Below are 15,265 nucleotides of genomic sequence, written 5' to 3' on the forward strand. Positions count from 1 at the left end.
GATATTTTTGATAGCAATTATAATATTTTTTTAAAGTAATAATTATGTAAAAATCTCGTAAAATATTGACATAAAAGCAAATAAAAGATTTTTAAAGGATATATATATATATATATATATAACATATTAGTATTTACGAGGGTTTAAGTAAGATATGTACTTTTTAAAATGTCACCCGTGAGATTTGTATTATATTTAACTTTTTAGTCTATAATAATAAATTTTAATTTGCATCACATATTTACATTATATATATTTTATTATAATAATGTGCGACCATAGAAATATTTCTACACTTAGTTTTATATAAAAAATCATATTCAATTAAATTGCAAAAGCCCCCCCGGGCTTCCCTCTCTAAAGCCCTAGTTAACCCTCCGCCTCTCCAATTCCTCCGGACCAATAACCATGGCGGGCTCCGAGCCAAGCTTCCTCCGCTCCGTCGAGCTACGCCTCCTCCGCTGCACTATATCTCAAACCCCCTCTTCCCCACCTTCCTCCCCCAAGCCCTCACCCTCTCACCCTTCCAACTCCCTTCGCCCCCTTATCGAATCCCTCCTCATCTCGATCGAGCGCGGAGAATACGGGGACGTCCTCGCCTCCGACGCCGCTCTCCTCCCCTTCCCCTTTGCTATCTCCTGGGATTTCGAGAACTCCACGGACTCCGCCGCTCTATTCTACGCAGAGGCGGAGCGGAGCATTGACTCGTTCTTGTTGAGCTGCGCGGCAGAGGCCTGGCTTCAAGTTCTTGATGCCGGATCCGAGGAAATGGATGACGAACTGGAGTGCAAGTGTGCGCTCTTGATGTGCCTCGGCGTTGCGGCGTTTCTTGCGTTCACGCAGCGGAACCTGACCGGGTGAGTCTTCTTGGATGTCACAGTAGTGTAAAAATTATAACTTTGGCTTGTATTCTTTCTTTCTTTTTTTTGGGTTTTGTTGCTGAATTCTTGGATTCTTGGAAGGCCGACTGGCGAGTTTTCTCCGTTTCCGATTCCGGCGGCAAAGAAGAAAGAAGATGATAATGGCGGAGGGGAGTGGGATGTTTGGGCTCGGAGATCGCTGGCTTCGGTTGGTTGCGATGTGCAGGGCAAATTCTCGCTCTTGCAGGTGCGGGATTCAAGATATTGCTTTTATGTTTTGATGAACCGTTTCATGAAAATTATGTGGTGATTGATTCCTTGATTGGAAATCATATCATCTGCATATTTGATGACCTTTTAGGTTGGTAGGCACTTTAAGGGGCACTTGCAAGGTGACATGGGAACTCCATAGACCTTTGAGAGTTTAAGTAGGGCTGTTGAATGTTTTGATGACCATAGGATTGCATGCGCTATTGCCTGCATTTAAAGGAGACATCAGCATCATATCTATGTGCAGTATGTGCAGAAAAGGATGTTGCTTATTTTGTCTCTCGTTTTTTTTTTCTCCTTCCTTTTGTTCAATGTGGTTTTCCATAATCGAATTAGGATTGAACCAACATTATGTATTTGCTGTATCCTGCATGTGCTGAAGTCAGCTTCTCTGTCGAGTTCTGTATTATTTTTTCCTTCTCACTATTTGATAAGGAGTCCAGTTGCATATTTGGACTTCTTGCAGATGAGTTGTTGCCTTGGTTATATGGTTGTATTTTGAAATTGTTGGTTAACATGTTATTTCTCTACAGTATATTGTCTATGCAAAAATTTTGCTGAGCAAGTTAAAGGATTTGTCCACCAAGGGGAAAAATACTTGTCTAAGTGGTGAAGGAAGTGTATCTTGGTGGTTATGTAGGATCATCCTCCTTCAGCAAAGGATCTTAGAAGAACTGTCATCTTCTTTATACGAGCTAGTGCAAGTACTTAAGAAGGATACCTTGCTTCAATTTGGTGAACTGGAAAAGGTTTCTAGTTATTGGGGATCTTTGTTATACGAAGGAGAAGGTTTAACCATTGTATCAGTTGCTCAGTTAGAAGCAGGAATCGCAGAATATAAGTATGGCCGTGTTGATTCTTCAAGGTGACCATTTCACTGCTCATTATAGTACAATTCTTCTTTGTCATTTTGGATGAATTTTATTGTTGCTTATCATTCACAACTTTCTAGAACCTTCACCAAATTTTGAGCTCTAGGACCCACTGTTGCTTATAGTTCAAACTTCTGCTTTTGTCTGTATATAAGCACTTTGTGCACCTTTTCTTGACTAAGTGTTCTATCATCTTAATTTGGCCTTAAAATTTGCAAGAAATATTAGAATTTTTTTCTAGTTGTATCTTCGAAGTACCAGTTGTACTGTTGTTTTGTTTGGCTACAATCTGGTCCATGTAAACTCTGGAAGGTGATGCCTATTAACTATTACATTTCCTGTTTCCTGCATTTTATGCCAATATGTATTGACATGTTTATCCAGGAAGTAAACAGTTACATATATATATATATATATATGAAGTTTATAAAGTTGATTAATGTTTGTGAGAATAGTTTTATCTTTTTTATTACTGGAATTCTTGGCTTCTTTGATAGGATGCATCTCAAATTTGCTGAGGAAGCATGCAGCCTAGAACTATCTCTTACTGGCATCCTTGGCTTTCGGACAATACACCAGGTTGGGTTATACTTAAACTATGTATGACGTCATCTTTGCATTCTTACAATCTAACAAAACCACACAATACTTTGGTGTAGGTGGATGCAAAGCCTCAGTTGGTACTTGTTGCAAAGGCAGATAGACAAGTTAATCATGATGGGAGTCCAACTGAGACTTCTCCAACCCAGCATGATGCTTCTTCTTTTGAAGACAAAGAAATTTCTAGTCCTCATGCACAAAATAACTCTTCTGATATATTAAGGATTCCAAGATTGCTCCATAGTGAGATGATGAGTGATGTCAATGAAAATAGTACCGGCTCTAGTAGTAACCTTTTGTTGTCAGCTATCCAGCAAGCAGTTGTATTGGCTCAATGCCTACATCTTAGGCGACGCAGTCGTGATGATGAGTTGTCGAGTATGTCACTCCTTGTAAATGAATTCTTAAATTTGCTTCAAATTTATATCATTTATACTTTTCTGAATCATGATTTATACATATTCTATTCTCCTAGGAATTTGCTATACTGTACAATCATGTAACATGACATGCCATGGATGGAGGCATTTATGCCATATGCTCTCCTGTATGTCCTACTTGAAGATTTTCAATCCACACCTAAAGTCAGTTGATTGGCTAGAGCAAGTCAATTAGGGTCTGAATATTGGCCACAATTTTATGATTTCATTAGCCTGATATTAGCACTCAAGAAATGGCGTTAGATTCCTTGCTAAAGCAAAGTAAAAAATTGATGTGCATGCCATCAACTCTATATAGCCATTTGATGGGTTGATTTGCATTCCACTTTATTTGTCAATGTTCACTGATATGATATTATTCTAGCCATTTTTTTGGGACCAACAACTGTTTATTATTTAGTACTGAATTGACAAAATAATGGCTGCTATGAGGTGCAATGTACACTTTAGCTGTTATCGTCAATCCTTCTGTATGTTCCTTTTAAAAAAAAAAAAATTCTAATGGCTTCATAACCGTGATGTTCTTCATTGCAAATATATGCGGTCTATAAATTGGAATTGCGATTTTTCTGTTCTATATTTGTAAACTAATGTCTATTTTAATGTTATATGCATGTATCCATACATATGTAACTTATTTTTCTATGTTTATTCTAACGATACTTTTGTAGATTAATGTGCATGTGTGTGAATGATCTCTAGCAATTTACTTGAATTACTGCACTATTTGTGGTGGTCAACTGATTTAGGTATCAGCATACAGCACTTTTTTATTCGTCATTATATTCTTGAATGCAATTTATATGATTTTATTTGACATGTTACAGATGATCTTATAATGCAGGGTGGGAGATGGGCCCATACATAGAGTCCATTGATGCTCAAAGCCATTCCCTTTATTCTGTAAGTTGTAATTGTTCATGCATTGTTCTAGTTCTTTAGCATTGCCAACATGTTCCTTTTTGTAACCTGTCCTCTTCAGTAGTCTTCGCAACCATTAATTTTTCGCTCCTCCAGAAATATGTAGGCTAGAATTACTGAGTCCTGTCATGTGAAATAGAGAAGTCTCAGAATGTAGATGTTATAAGTTTACTATATGACTATGGGAAATATAAAGATGAAGTTATGCATTTTAAATGTGTCACCTGGGTCACAATGGAAGGTTTTTCGATATAGGAAAAGCCAAAAAGAAAAAGAGAAGCTGATATAGTGGTTCAAAGTTCAAACCATATCCACGGTACAAACAGGATGGTCAAACCAATATATAAATATATTTTTTATATGATGCTAAAGAATTATGCATATCAAGTTCTTTTGGTTTTCCTTATGATTTTCCTTTGTCATCTATACATATTAAAATGAGTGATCCATATTTAAAATTAAATCAAAGACAATAAACTTGTTACATAAATAATAAACAAATTACCTCAGCACAAACCCTAGCAAAGCTCTTTGAGCCAACATTGTGTAGATTTTAATAATCCAATGGCAACAAGCCAATCTTTATCAATGGGATCTTGCACATACTTCTTTAAATCCAGGATATTCAATTTACTAATGCACATACTGTTACAACACTACTCTTTGTGCTGACAAAAGTAATGGAAAGTCATCCTAATTAAAAGGGTTGGAGGAATTCCATAGAAGAAGGTCTTGTACAAGAAGAGTCCAAATAATGTTCTAGGATAGTATTGATAAAAGCAGCAAAATGCCTCAGATTGTTTGGTTGTTTGACCTAAAAGAATAGACTTGCATACTTGATGCTTGCAGGTCAAGAAGTTTAACCCATTAAAGTAAGCAGTATAAATAGAAGGGAAGTTTGTTTACCGGCATACTACTTGTGAGTTGTGAACAGGAACTCTAGATCGACTCTTCTGCATTTTGCTATGCACAATCTGCATTAAATCATAATATCATGAGTTACCTTTTAAAGTAAGCTTCTTGAGGTTTCCTTCCAACTTAGTGGTATAATTTTCCCATACGATTATATGTTCTAGAAGTATAGGTCAAAATAGAAATAAAGCTAGTAGAGGAACAGGCTCAGCATGTGCTACTTAATAAAGTAACAAGAACACACTAGATCTTTAATAGTCTTTTCGAGATCATGATCTTTTATGGCAAATTAATGTTGCTTCTGAGTTATATTTACTTGGGAAGCTTTCTACATATTCACTTTCACTCTTTGAGTACGTGGAGTTTACTAGTTGGTGGACAATCTTTGTTTATTTATGTCCTGGAATGTCCTGTCATTTCTAATGGACTTTTCTCTCAAGATTAGAAGCTTCTGTGACATTCTGCGTATTCGATGGGAGTCCGGTCGTAGTCACACAAAAGAGCGCGCTTTGTTAATGATGGATAACTTGGTATGTTGACACTCAACATTGTTTTGCTTGGGTGTATTTTCTATTGTCTACTTGAAAAGTTCAAATGCACCTTTATTGTTGCATAATTCATAGATACCTTACTGATATAATTCTATATGTTCATAAACTTCCAAGGAAGCATTAATCATTCACCATGATTCATGTATCTTGGGCATCATATTGATGTTAACCAATTGATACAGCTGGCACATATCGGCATGAGTCAGCATGGGGGAGCGTTAAGATATTCCTTTATATTTGGCCCTGACAGGGCATTGACATGGTACGGACTGATAATGAAATCTGGCATAACCCACATGATCAATCATTTCTATACATGAAGTTCATAGCATGTCTACACCATTGTATATAAGATTATAAGTTGTTCTTATTGAGTTTTTCTTGTTTAATGATTATGTTTTTTAATATCTTTTACTTAATATAACTTGCTGACTTTCCTTTTCCTTGCAGAATTGTATATTTTCATGTGTTCTGTTTATTGCCAGTTTATCTTGTGGGCTTCTTGGCATCTCTTATTGATGCATTTGATTGTCACTGAGGGTTCCTTCTAATTCTTCTTTTCTTTTAACATTCTGTCAATGTTGCTGATTGATGCTGTTTGTTTATGTTATTCTGCTGTAAGTCCATTTTGGGGTCTGACATGCATACTGATTCAAGTAGTCTATTATTCTTGTTAGATTTTTAAGTATCTGTTTTTCAAGTTGGAGAAAAATTGTTTGATGTAAGAAACGGGCGTATCTTTGTGAAATTGAAGTTAGTAAATTACTAATCGGAATATGATAAAAGAAACTTCTTTTGAGGTGCTTCAAGCATGTTAAATGAAGATAGCATAGTGTACTGACCAAGGGATTCAAGGGTTGGGATTCAGCACTAGTTCCTTGACCAAGCTTCTAAAACATAGTTTACAGCCCCAAATTTTGTATTACTGGTTAGACGTTTGAAATGTCAGGATTATTCTAAGTTTCTAACCTCTTATAATTTTACATATGTCCCTCAGCCAAGTCATGCTAATGTAAATAGTTGATACATGCATAGGTTGAAGTGGTTAATAAAGCTCTTCCTGTTGCTGCACAAAGGATTCAATTTGCTTTTGGAGTTTATATGCCAACTGTTCCTGCATTGCGCAAGTATGTATTGGCGATCCTTTTTGGACAGTAGTTCCATTTTCTGCACTGAATTTTCACCTCTAATTTACATTTTCTATTGCACACTATATCATGGATTTATCTTTGGAAAGTTAACTTTTCTATTTCACTTTGAACTTCCAGGGAATATAGTGAACTTCTGGTTAGTTGTGGTATGATTGGGGAGGCCCTACATATTTTTGAAGATCTTGAATTATGGGATAATTTAATCTATTGCTACCAGTATGGTTTGTTCCTGTTTAAACATATTGTTAGCTTGTGGTTCTCAGCATCCGCTTATGCTAATTAGTAAAGCTGTAACTTCTTTTTCTTGTAATTTGACAGATTGCTGGATAAGAAGGCAGCAGCTGTTGATCTTATCAAGGCACGACTATCTGAGACACCTAATGACCCAAGATTATGGTACGTAAATCTTCCGTTTGCAGGTGCTTGGATTTACTCAGAGATACAGTGTTCTAGATCATTTCCATTTGAAAATTCATTTATCATGCAGAAATTGTTAATCTTGTGAAAATTAATAGTATGGTATGCTACTATGCTCTATGTGACTTGACTTTGCAACTGGACTCAGAAAATTCAAATAGGCAAAAAGTCTCGAACTGGACAGGACTATTCTCATTTTGGATCCTGAAGAGGATTCAAGCTGGATAAATAGCTGTTATCCATGTTAATCTAAACTTTATACTCAGATGTAAAAGCAGGTTGGAACAGAAAATAGCTAATTTGTATTTTCCCTACTTACATTTTTTATAAGAATGTGTATAATGCTACCTCTTCTGGTTGTTGTAGAAAAATTTCTCTAGTGCTTTGAGCACATGATAGACACATCACACATGGTCCATCATAATGTGAATCAGAAAGTTCTCATAGTTTTGTAGGTTATGAGTGTCTTGAGAGAGATATGTAAGGAAAAAAAAATTATCAGACATTCTTCATGTCTAAAACTAAGGAGCTGTTGAAGACACTTTTGCAACATGAAACATTTCACAATTGGCATTATAAATACTAGACATGTTTCTCAGCTGTCTTAATTATTAAAGTTTTTAAAGCATGTACTTACCCTTTTCATTCCTTTCGTCATTCCCCAGCCATTTCCCTTTTGATCGATACCTGGTAATGTTTCCTTAAATCTTTGCTGAAACTTTCCTTCTCTCATTTCAGAACAATTACATCTATGATTTGCTACATCTAAGGAGCCTCATTCATAGGAAGTCTTTCTTTAGTTCTTCATGTATTCTCCAAATTCCTTTAGATTCTTGTAGGTCTTTTATCTACTTTTTTTTGTTATAATTTTATTTAATTGTTTATTTTTAATTGTAAAATTACAAATGTGAGCATGTTCACCCTTCTTTATTCTTGCTATTTTCTAGCACATTCGGGGGGCTGCATACATGTTAACTACAGTTTGGATGCCATACTAAATAACCATGCTGTAGATTTTCTGTTTTCTGCCTTGGGTGTATTATTTTCATAGTGGTATGTGCTTCGTTGTCCTTTATGATGCTTGCTTGCTTTTATAGGTGTTCACTTGGTGATGTCACAACCACTGATGCCCACTATGAAAAAGCTTTGGAAGTTTCAAACAATAAATCCTCTCGAGCTTTGGTGAAGTTATTTAATATTTTCCTTTTGTACCTTCATTTTGGTACATTTTGTTTACTTGAAATGGGTTTTCTTTCTTGACAGCGGTCTCTAGCTCGAAGTTCTTATAACAGGGGTGACTATGAAACATCTAAAACTCTTTGGTACATAATTTCATAACTGGGATAATTTCCTTTCTTTTTTATGCGATTTACTAGTGTTTCTAGTCACAGCAAAAAAAAATACTTATTTCTACTGGGATTTCTTTAGGGAATCAGCATTGGCATTAAATTCTTTGTATCCAGATGGCTGGTTTGCTCTTGGTGCAGCAGCTTTGAAGGTGATCCTTATTCATTATTCCTTATGTAGCATGCCATTTCCTGGCATATTTATATGTAGATTCTAATTCTTGCTGTATGTAAGAATTAATCAAATTATGTATCTTATACAACTCCTTCTGGCACTCGCATTCATGTGAATAAATTGGTAATTTATTGTATGCCTGGTATTTGGTTTCTGCAGTCACGTGATGTTGAGAAAGCAGTGGATGCATTTACTCATGCTGTTCAGATAGATCCTGATAATGGAGAGGCTTGGAATAATATTGCATGCTTGTATGTTGATTCACATTTCTTTTCTTTTTTCTTATTATTATTATTATTTTGCCTTTTTATATCTTTTGTTCTTGTTATTTCTTGTTCTACTTCCTTTTCGGCCTTGCTGATACATATCCTTCATTACGAGGTAAACTTATTGCATTGTATGCACAACATGTTAAGCACTATCAATTTTAGTACATCTAATATGTTTGTAATAGCCTTTAGATGGAATGCATTTCTAGATTTACAAATATTTCAGTGTCAAATGATTTTTCTCTTCTTCCTTTTTACTTCTACTCTCTGAAAGATCTTTAAAATGAACTGTTCAGGCATATGATCAGGAAGAAGAACACAGCGGCATTCATTGCTTTCAAGGAAGCCCTAAAATTCAGGTTCTTAAATTTTATTGTCATTTGTCAAGTAACATGATGGCAGATTCAATGTTTGACATGAGGGCTTTTGCAGGAGAAATAGTTGGCAACTTTGGGAGAACTTTAGTCATGTATCTCTGGATGTAGGAAACTTACACCAGGTTAGATATGAAAAGTTTTTTATTTTTAATATTTTCAGTCTCTCAGCCTACAGGTATCTGATTGATGCACTAAACAAATTTGGTAGGGATGTGTAGGCATAGACATGCAATATAGCTATAATCTTCCTTGAAGAGATCACTGATATCCTAGAGTTACCCAAGTGAAGCGAACTAGGCCCGGACCATCCAAAATTCTCATTTTCTTCTTCCTAGTTTATGAAGTTTTGGTTGCATACTTTGTTTGGTTAAAACAAATACTGTACTAAAGAGTGTATAATCTAAAACCATTCTCTATCCTTGCAATAAAATTGGACATTTGGACTCCTAATATTTTTCTTAACCCGCTACAGATGATGGACCAGAGATTGTGCTCCAGCCTCTTATCTTTATTCCTCTATTCGACTTATTGGCGAGCGTTCCCCCTCTTTATGCCATTCTCTAGCTCTTGTTCTCTCGTTTTTGCCTTTTTTCTGAGTAAGGGAGTGGGATGATAATCCCTATGATCTAGTTACAAATTATCATTAATGGTAGTGCTGAGATTATCATAAAATACAAATTTATACATTTCTGCAATAATATTGCTAAATTTATTTCTAAAGCCTTGGTTTCTGTTTCAACTGAAATCTTTCAAGAGACACTAAATCAGACCTCAAATTCAACTACTGTCCCAAAGATTTCTTTGGAGACCAAATTATATATCTTGCTTTTGATGTCCTGGGTTGTCGATATATATACAGTTCTTAACATATTCTTTTAAATGTTAAGTTTAAAAGAAATATAATAACTAATTCTTACTAGGATAGTATCAAGACCCGAAATCAGAATTATAACTGACAATGTACCTCAATACACTTCAAATACATGAAGTCTAATAAATTTTCTAACTCCATAATGATAATAATTAATATGAATATCTGACTACAATAAACGTAATCCAATAATAAAAATAACCAATGACACTATTGATGTCTCTCTAATTAAACTGAATTAACAGATAATAATTGAATTTTGATTTTGATTGGGGTTTTTATAATAGAGAGATCAAATTTTAATTTGGATTTAGCCAAAAAAACCCGCGTGTGCACCCTCTTCATATTTTTTTCCTCAGTTCTTATAATTAGTACTCTCTAATAGTGAACATCCGTTTTTTTTTTCCCCTCAGTTCTTACAGTTAGTACTCTCTAATAATGAAAAAAAATCCCTCAGTTCTTACAGTTAGTACTCTCTAATAGTGAACAAAGTTTTATTTTGCCCTTCTTTGGTACTTATGATATTGATTTGCTAAAGTGGGTGAATTTTGAGATGATGCAAGATCAGATGACATTGTGGTTTTGAGATACAGTTAACATTCATTAGTATTAAATATCCTGGCACACCAGGATCTTATAATTTAAAGTCGCTTAAATGTGGACTAGTTTTGAGAATTCACTGATGCTAACTATCCATTCATTGCAGGCGCTGGAAGCTACTAAAATGGTACTAGATCTGTCATCTAACAAGCGGGTGGATGTTGAATTACTAGATAAGCTGATGAGGAAGTTTGAGGAAAGGTCCTCTACTCCTGCTCTACCTTCGTTTGATATCCATCAAACTAGTGTTGCTAATTCTTTAAGCGACACATCCAATGAGTCGGGACACCCAGAATCTGTCCTTGAAGGGCCAAGGGAATATAGCAGCTTGTTAGATATGCTTGGGAATGTTCTACAACAGGTGTATAATGATTCGCGGTCTACCCTTCTCTGTTATTTCTTGTTGCTTTTGTTGTGTTCTTGGTTGGCTAGCTACTTATATGACTAGTAAATTTAGTTGTCTTAACATTGGTGTCAATTATTGTTATTCTTATCTTTCTGATCCCTTTTATCCTTCAATGGTGGCACATATCCTCATGCAGCATGGCACTTTCCCTGAAAGTCAATTCTTATGCATGAGTGAACTTTTAATGTGTTTTTTTTAGGTTATTCGAAATGGTGGTTCTGGAGATATATGGGGTTTATATGCTAGGTGGCACAAAATCAAGGGCGACCTCACTATGTGTTCTGAAGCTCTCCTGAAGCAAGTTCGATCCCTCCAGGTCTTTATGTAATCTTATTTTATTTTGAATCGCACTCTGAAGTAATTGCTTCAAAAGTTAAGGTTATCATCAAGGATTGCCGTGCCAGTGGTACATGCCTTGTTGATATTCTATTGGCATGTGCCAGTGGTACATGCCTTGTTGATATTCTATTGGCATACCCCATGTCAACTTGACATGCACCTGTGTATTGACACACATCTAAATAGATTTTTAGAATATTTATACATATTTTAAGTTCTAAAATATGTATAGAAGTTTATTTTAGAGTCTTTTATCCCTAAATAAAGTTGTAAAGGACCTAATTATAACAACACTCAAGTAAAAATATGATTCAATACATTATCAAACAATTATCCTTTCCCTTTAATTCCTATGTTTTGAATAAAATGTTATATTGTTCAAGCACAAAATGCTTGATCTATGTAGAATGACCTCTTACAAATGATAGATTTAACTTCATTTTGCTACATTTAGGATGATTAATCTCAGGTTTGGTTTTTAAACTAAAGATAATAGGAAGAGACTTAAATTCTCTCTTTCTTCCTTTTTTTGTTTTTGTTTTTGTTTAGGAAGTAAGCCTACCAGCAAAGAGACCTATAAAATGAGTCTTTTTAACTAAGTAAATAGGTATTGGGTCACTTAAGATGTCCTGTGCGTTTTGTCTTTACCATATCAAGAGATACGGGTGATATAGGTAGCACCACACATTGTCACCGAGCGGCACATCTCATGTCACACGCAGGCACACACTCCTAGCGCGGACTGTGCTGATTGACACAGCAATCCTCAGTTATCATTGCTTAACAGTTTCTTCTAAAGCTTCTAGGCTCTGTATTTTTAGAACTTTGAAGTTGTGGGACACTTCTATAAACTTGGATGTGTCCCATTTGATTGAATTGTCTGTTTAGTTATTTATTTTTTATTTTCTTTGTTGCAGGGTTCAGATATGTGGCATGATAGCAATAAGTTCAAAAGGTTTGCGCATGCTTCTTTTCAGCTTTGCAAGATTTACATGGAAATTGCTTCGTCTACTGGAAATCGCCGAGAATTAATTACAGCTGAGATGCACTTAAGAAGCTCTGTGAAGCAGGTAACATCTGTTTTGATCAATAACTAAAAAGGATGTGTGTGCATAAGTTTTCTTGTTGCGGATACTAATGTCTTGTTGCCTACAAGGCCCTATAAATTAGTAAATGCAATAAATGTTTTTACAAAATTAAACAAGAAAATGCTACTGTAAGAAAAAAAAAAAAAGTGGCAAGTCAACCTAATATGATTAATGTAGTTTTATAAAATTAATACTGTTTCCACATGGACAATAATACATGTTTTCTGACAATATGGTTTTCTGTATATATCATAATTTTTTATGAGCAAAACTGTTAAAATGATTGTTGTAATTGTATTATTCGGGTGTACTATTTTACTGTGTACTACACTTCTCATTTCTGTGTTAAGCATGTTTATATAGTTTTTTTTAATGTCAGAGAACGGGTGAAATTACATAATATATAAATAAGAAACCTATACAAAAAATTAGAAAGGGATAAGTGGGAACTTATTCTAGGGTGTGTGAAAGTGTCAGGTTTATTGTGTAACACTTCCCAAAACAAATAGTGCGACCACAATACGGTGAATAATTAGAAGAGAATAACAAGTGTAGGATAATATCTATGAGCTTAAAAGTCTACTTTTTCTAAAACTGCATTTGTGCATGATTTACATACACAACCATTAATGCTCGGTCACAATTCAGTGCTCATGTTACTGTCATTCAACTTGCCTTCATATTAGAGGTATCAGATTGAACAAGCATATCCCCAGTTCCCTCAGACTGTATGTCTTTTCAGTGGACTGCATTTAAGCACATTGCAGTCTACACATGCATAACTACTCAGGAACACACCTCTGCATGATTCCAGGCTGTGAACTTTCAAGAGACTGAGGAATTCAGGGCACTTGATAGCTGTCTTAGTGAAGTAAGGAAGCTGCTTGCTGCTACTTCTTCTGATGGGGCTTAGTTGTTAACAAGTTCCTATTTATGCAAAGGTGAAAGAATTTTCACTGTTAATGTCTTTCCACCAGACCCAATTCTACAACTAATTATACAATCTTTTGTTCTGCAGATAAATTATGGCAATTGGAATATCACATCGAATCTCTTTTGCTGTGTTAGTCCTCAGAAATTATGGATCTTTCAGGGATTGACACTTCTTCCCCAGCACTGGCATCCTGTTGGGATTTTGTATCAGGGTCCACAACTGGAACTAGAATCACGGAAACAGGGGTAGTAGATCCCTTCTGGTGTTCTGAGAGGCACTGAATCAGTCTCTCTCACACATTTTATTTATTTATTTTGAATGTGAGAAGACAGTGGAGGCTGCAGTTAGAGTTTCATGAAACTAATGAAAAAGAGTACAAAAGAGAAAATTACAGAGGAGGAATGGAGGTTTTAGGACAGGTCGTAATTTGACCAGATTTGTCACAACTGTTGGAGACCCCAAAAGGATTGTTTGCTTCCCATTAGAAAATCCTTTGATTACTTTAGAGTTGCCTTATTATGTCTAAACCTTGGCAATGATTGAAATGTGTAGTTGTGGGCATGGCAGGTATAACAGCTGCATTATGCTGTATACGAAGCACTGTGATAGTGTGTTTCACAATATTGTTGTTCTGATCCATACCAAGCTGTACACTGTCTTATGCGTTCCTACTTGTTCTCTTTATACTGCGGGATTACTCTGATTGCTTCTTTGCTAGAGCAAGCAAAAGTGGGAGGCACAATCTGACCTTGAAATCTGAACTTGTAGGAGCTACCACAAATTATATCTTCTTGAGATCTTGCAGAACTTTAGCATAGCTTACAAATTATGATGGTCATCCTGCCTTTGCACCAGCTTTGCTTCAATGCAGTTGCCGTCGTCGTTATTCGCAACCACCTTGTGATGAACAAAGCTTGTAAAAAAACACTTGCTGGTGATCAAAACGGCCTTCAGTTGAAGCTCTAAATTCTGATGAATAATGAATTTTGTACTTGAGGTAGTTAGGGACTTTTGGTGGACCATTATTATAGGAGGCCCAGCTCCTACCCTAACTAATTTGGTGTGCATTTAAGATGTATAGTTTTCTGACAGAAGTAATGGATTATTGAGAAGTCAAAAAGAAAAATGATGAGAAAAAAAGAAAAGGTTGAATTGGTACTTCCATTGATATTGTTGACATGCTATTTATATGACATCACCAGGATATGACTTGGATTTTGCTAGAATAGAGTAGAGAAGATAATAGAAGACCTTGACAAACCCACTTAAAAATTTTATTCTTGCTTGTAGAGTAGTAATTCTTTTGAGCAAGTAGCTTATAAGTTATATCACTATATTAGGACTTCATGCTCTAGTTTTGGTACTCATTAAAAATAAACTAATGGTGGTGGCCCAAACAATAGCTCAACTCAATCTGGAATCTTTTTTTTTTTAATAATTTTAATTAAAAAAAAAAGCTTTCTACGACTTAATTTATCTGGAGACTGTACGTGATTGACAAAAGCGTTCATGTGAAAAGTGATACGACCCTTCTCATTCTTCTTTTATGTAAATTTCTCATCTTTTACTGGCTGTAGTTTTGTAGCAGAGCAGAGTGGAAAGTGCATGCAGCCCAGCTCGTATGTGAGGCCAAACAAGATAAGTGGCAATCGATGAACAGGGGTAAGCAAGAATCTTGCTGTTTTTGGCAAAGGGGTGAATTGCAAAAATGTATCTTATAGATAAGCTCTAGGAATCTCCAATAGCTTCTAGTTTATGCTTCACAGCCCATAGAAATAAGAAGTGTGCCTTGTGATAATGACTTCCTCTCAAAGCATCCTCTCACATGTCGAAAGCTAATGGATTTAAAAAATAACCATATAAAAA

General features: G+C 35.5%; 1 protein-coding gene across 1 annotated transcript; it reads left to right on the forward strand.

Annotated features, from left to right (window-relative positions):
- Positions 1 to 347: 347 nt before the first annotated feature.
- On the forward strand, positions 348 to 14,550 carry LOC140762261 (uncharacterized). Its single transcript, XM_073099958.1, has 21 exons — positions 348 to 857; positions 963 to 1,107; positions 1,664 to 1,995; positions 2,500 to 2,581; positions 2,662 to 2,980; positions 3,887 to 3,945; positions 5,316 to 5,405; positions 6,462 to 6,553; positions 6,695 to 6,793; positions 6,896 to 6,973; positions 8,092 to 8,176; positions 8,258 to 8,316; positions 8,423 to 8,492; positions 8,675 to 8,766; positions 9,081 to 9,143; positions 9,217 to 9,283; positions 10,739 to 10,993; positions 11,238 to 11,354; positions 12,295 to 12,447; positions 13,280 to 13,406; positions 13,484 to 14,550. Exons 1-20 carry the CDS (start codon positions 409 to 411, stop codon positions 13,376 to 13,378), a joined length of 2,805 nt encoding a protein of 934 aa, XP_072956059.1. The 5' UTR covers positions 348 to 408; the 3' UTR covers positions 13,379 to 13,406; positions 13,484 to 14,550.
- Positions 14,551 to 15,265: the final 715 nt, after the last annotated feature.

Source organism: Typha angustifolia, chromosome 7, assembly GCF_048772165.1.
Source record: "Typha angustifolia cultivar Huaian chromosome 7, ASM4877216v1, whole genome shotgun sequence".
Lineage (NCBI taxonomy): Eukaryota > Viridiplantae > Streptophyta > Magnoliopsida > Poales > Typhaceae > Typha > Typha angustifolia.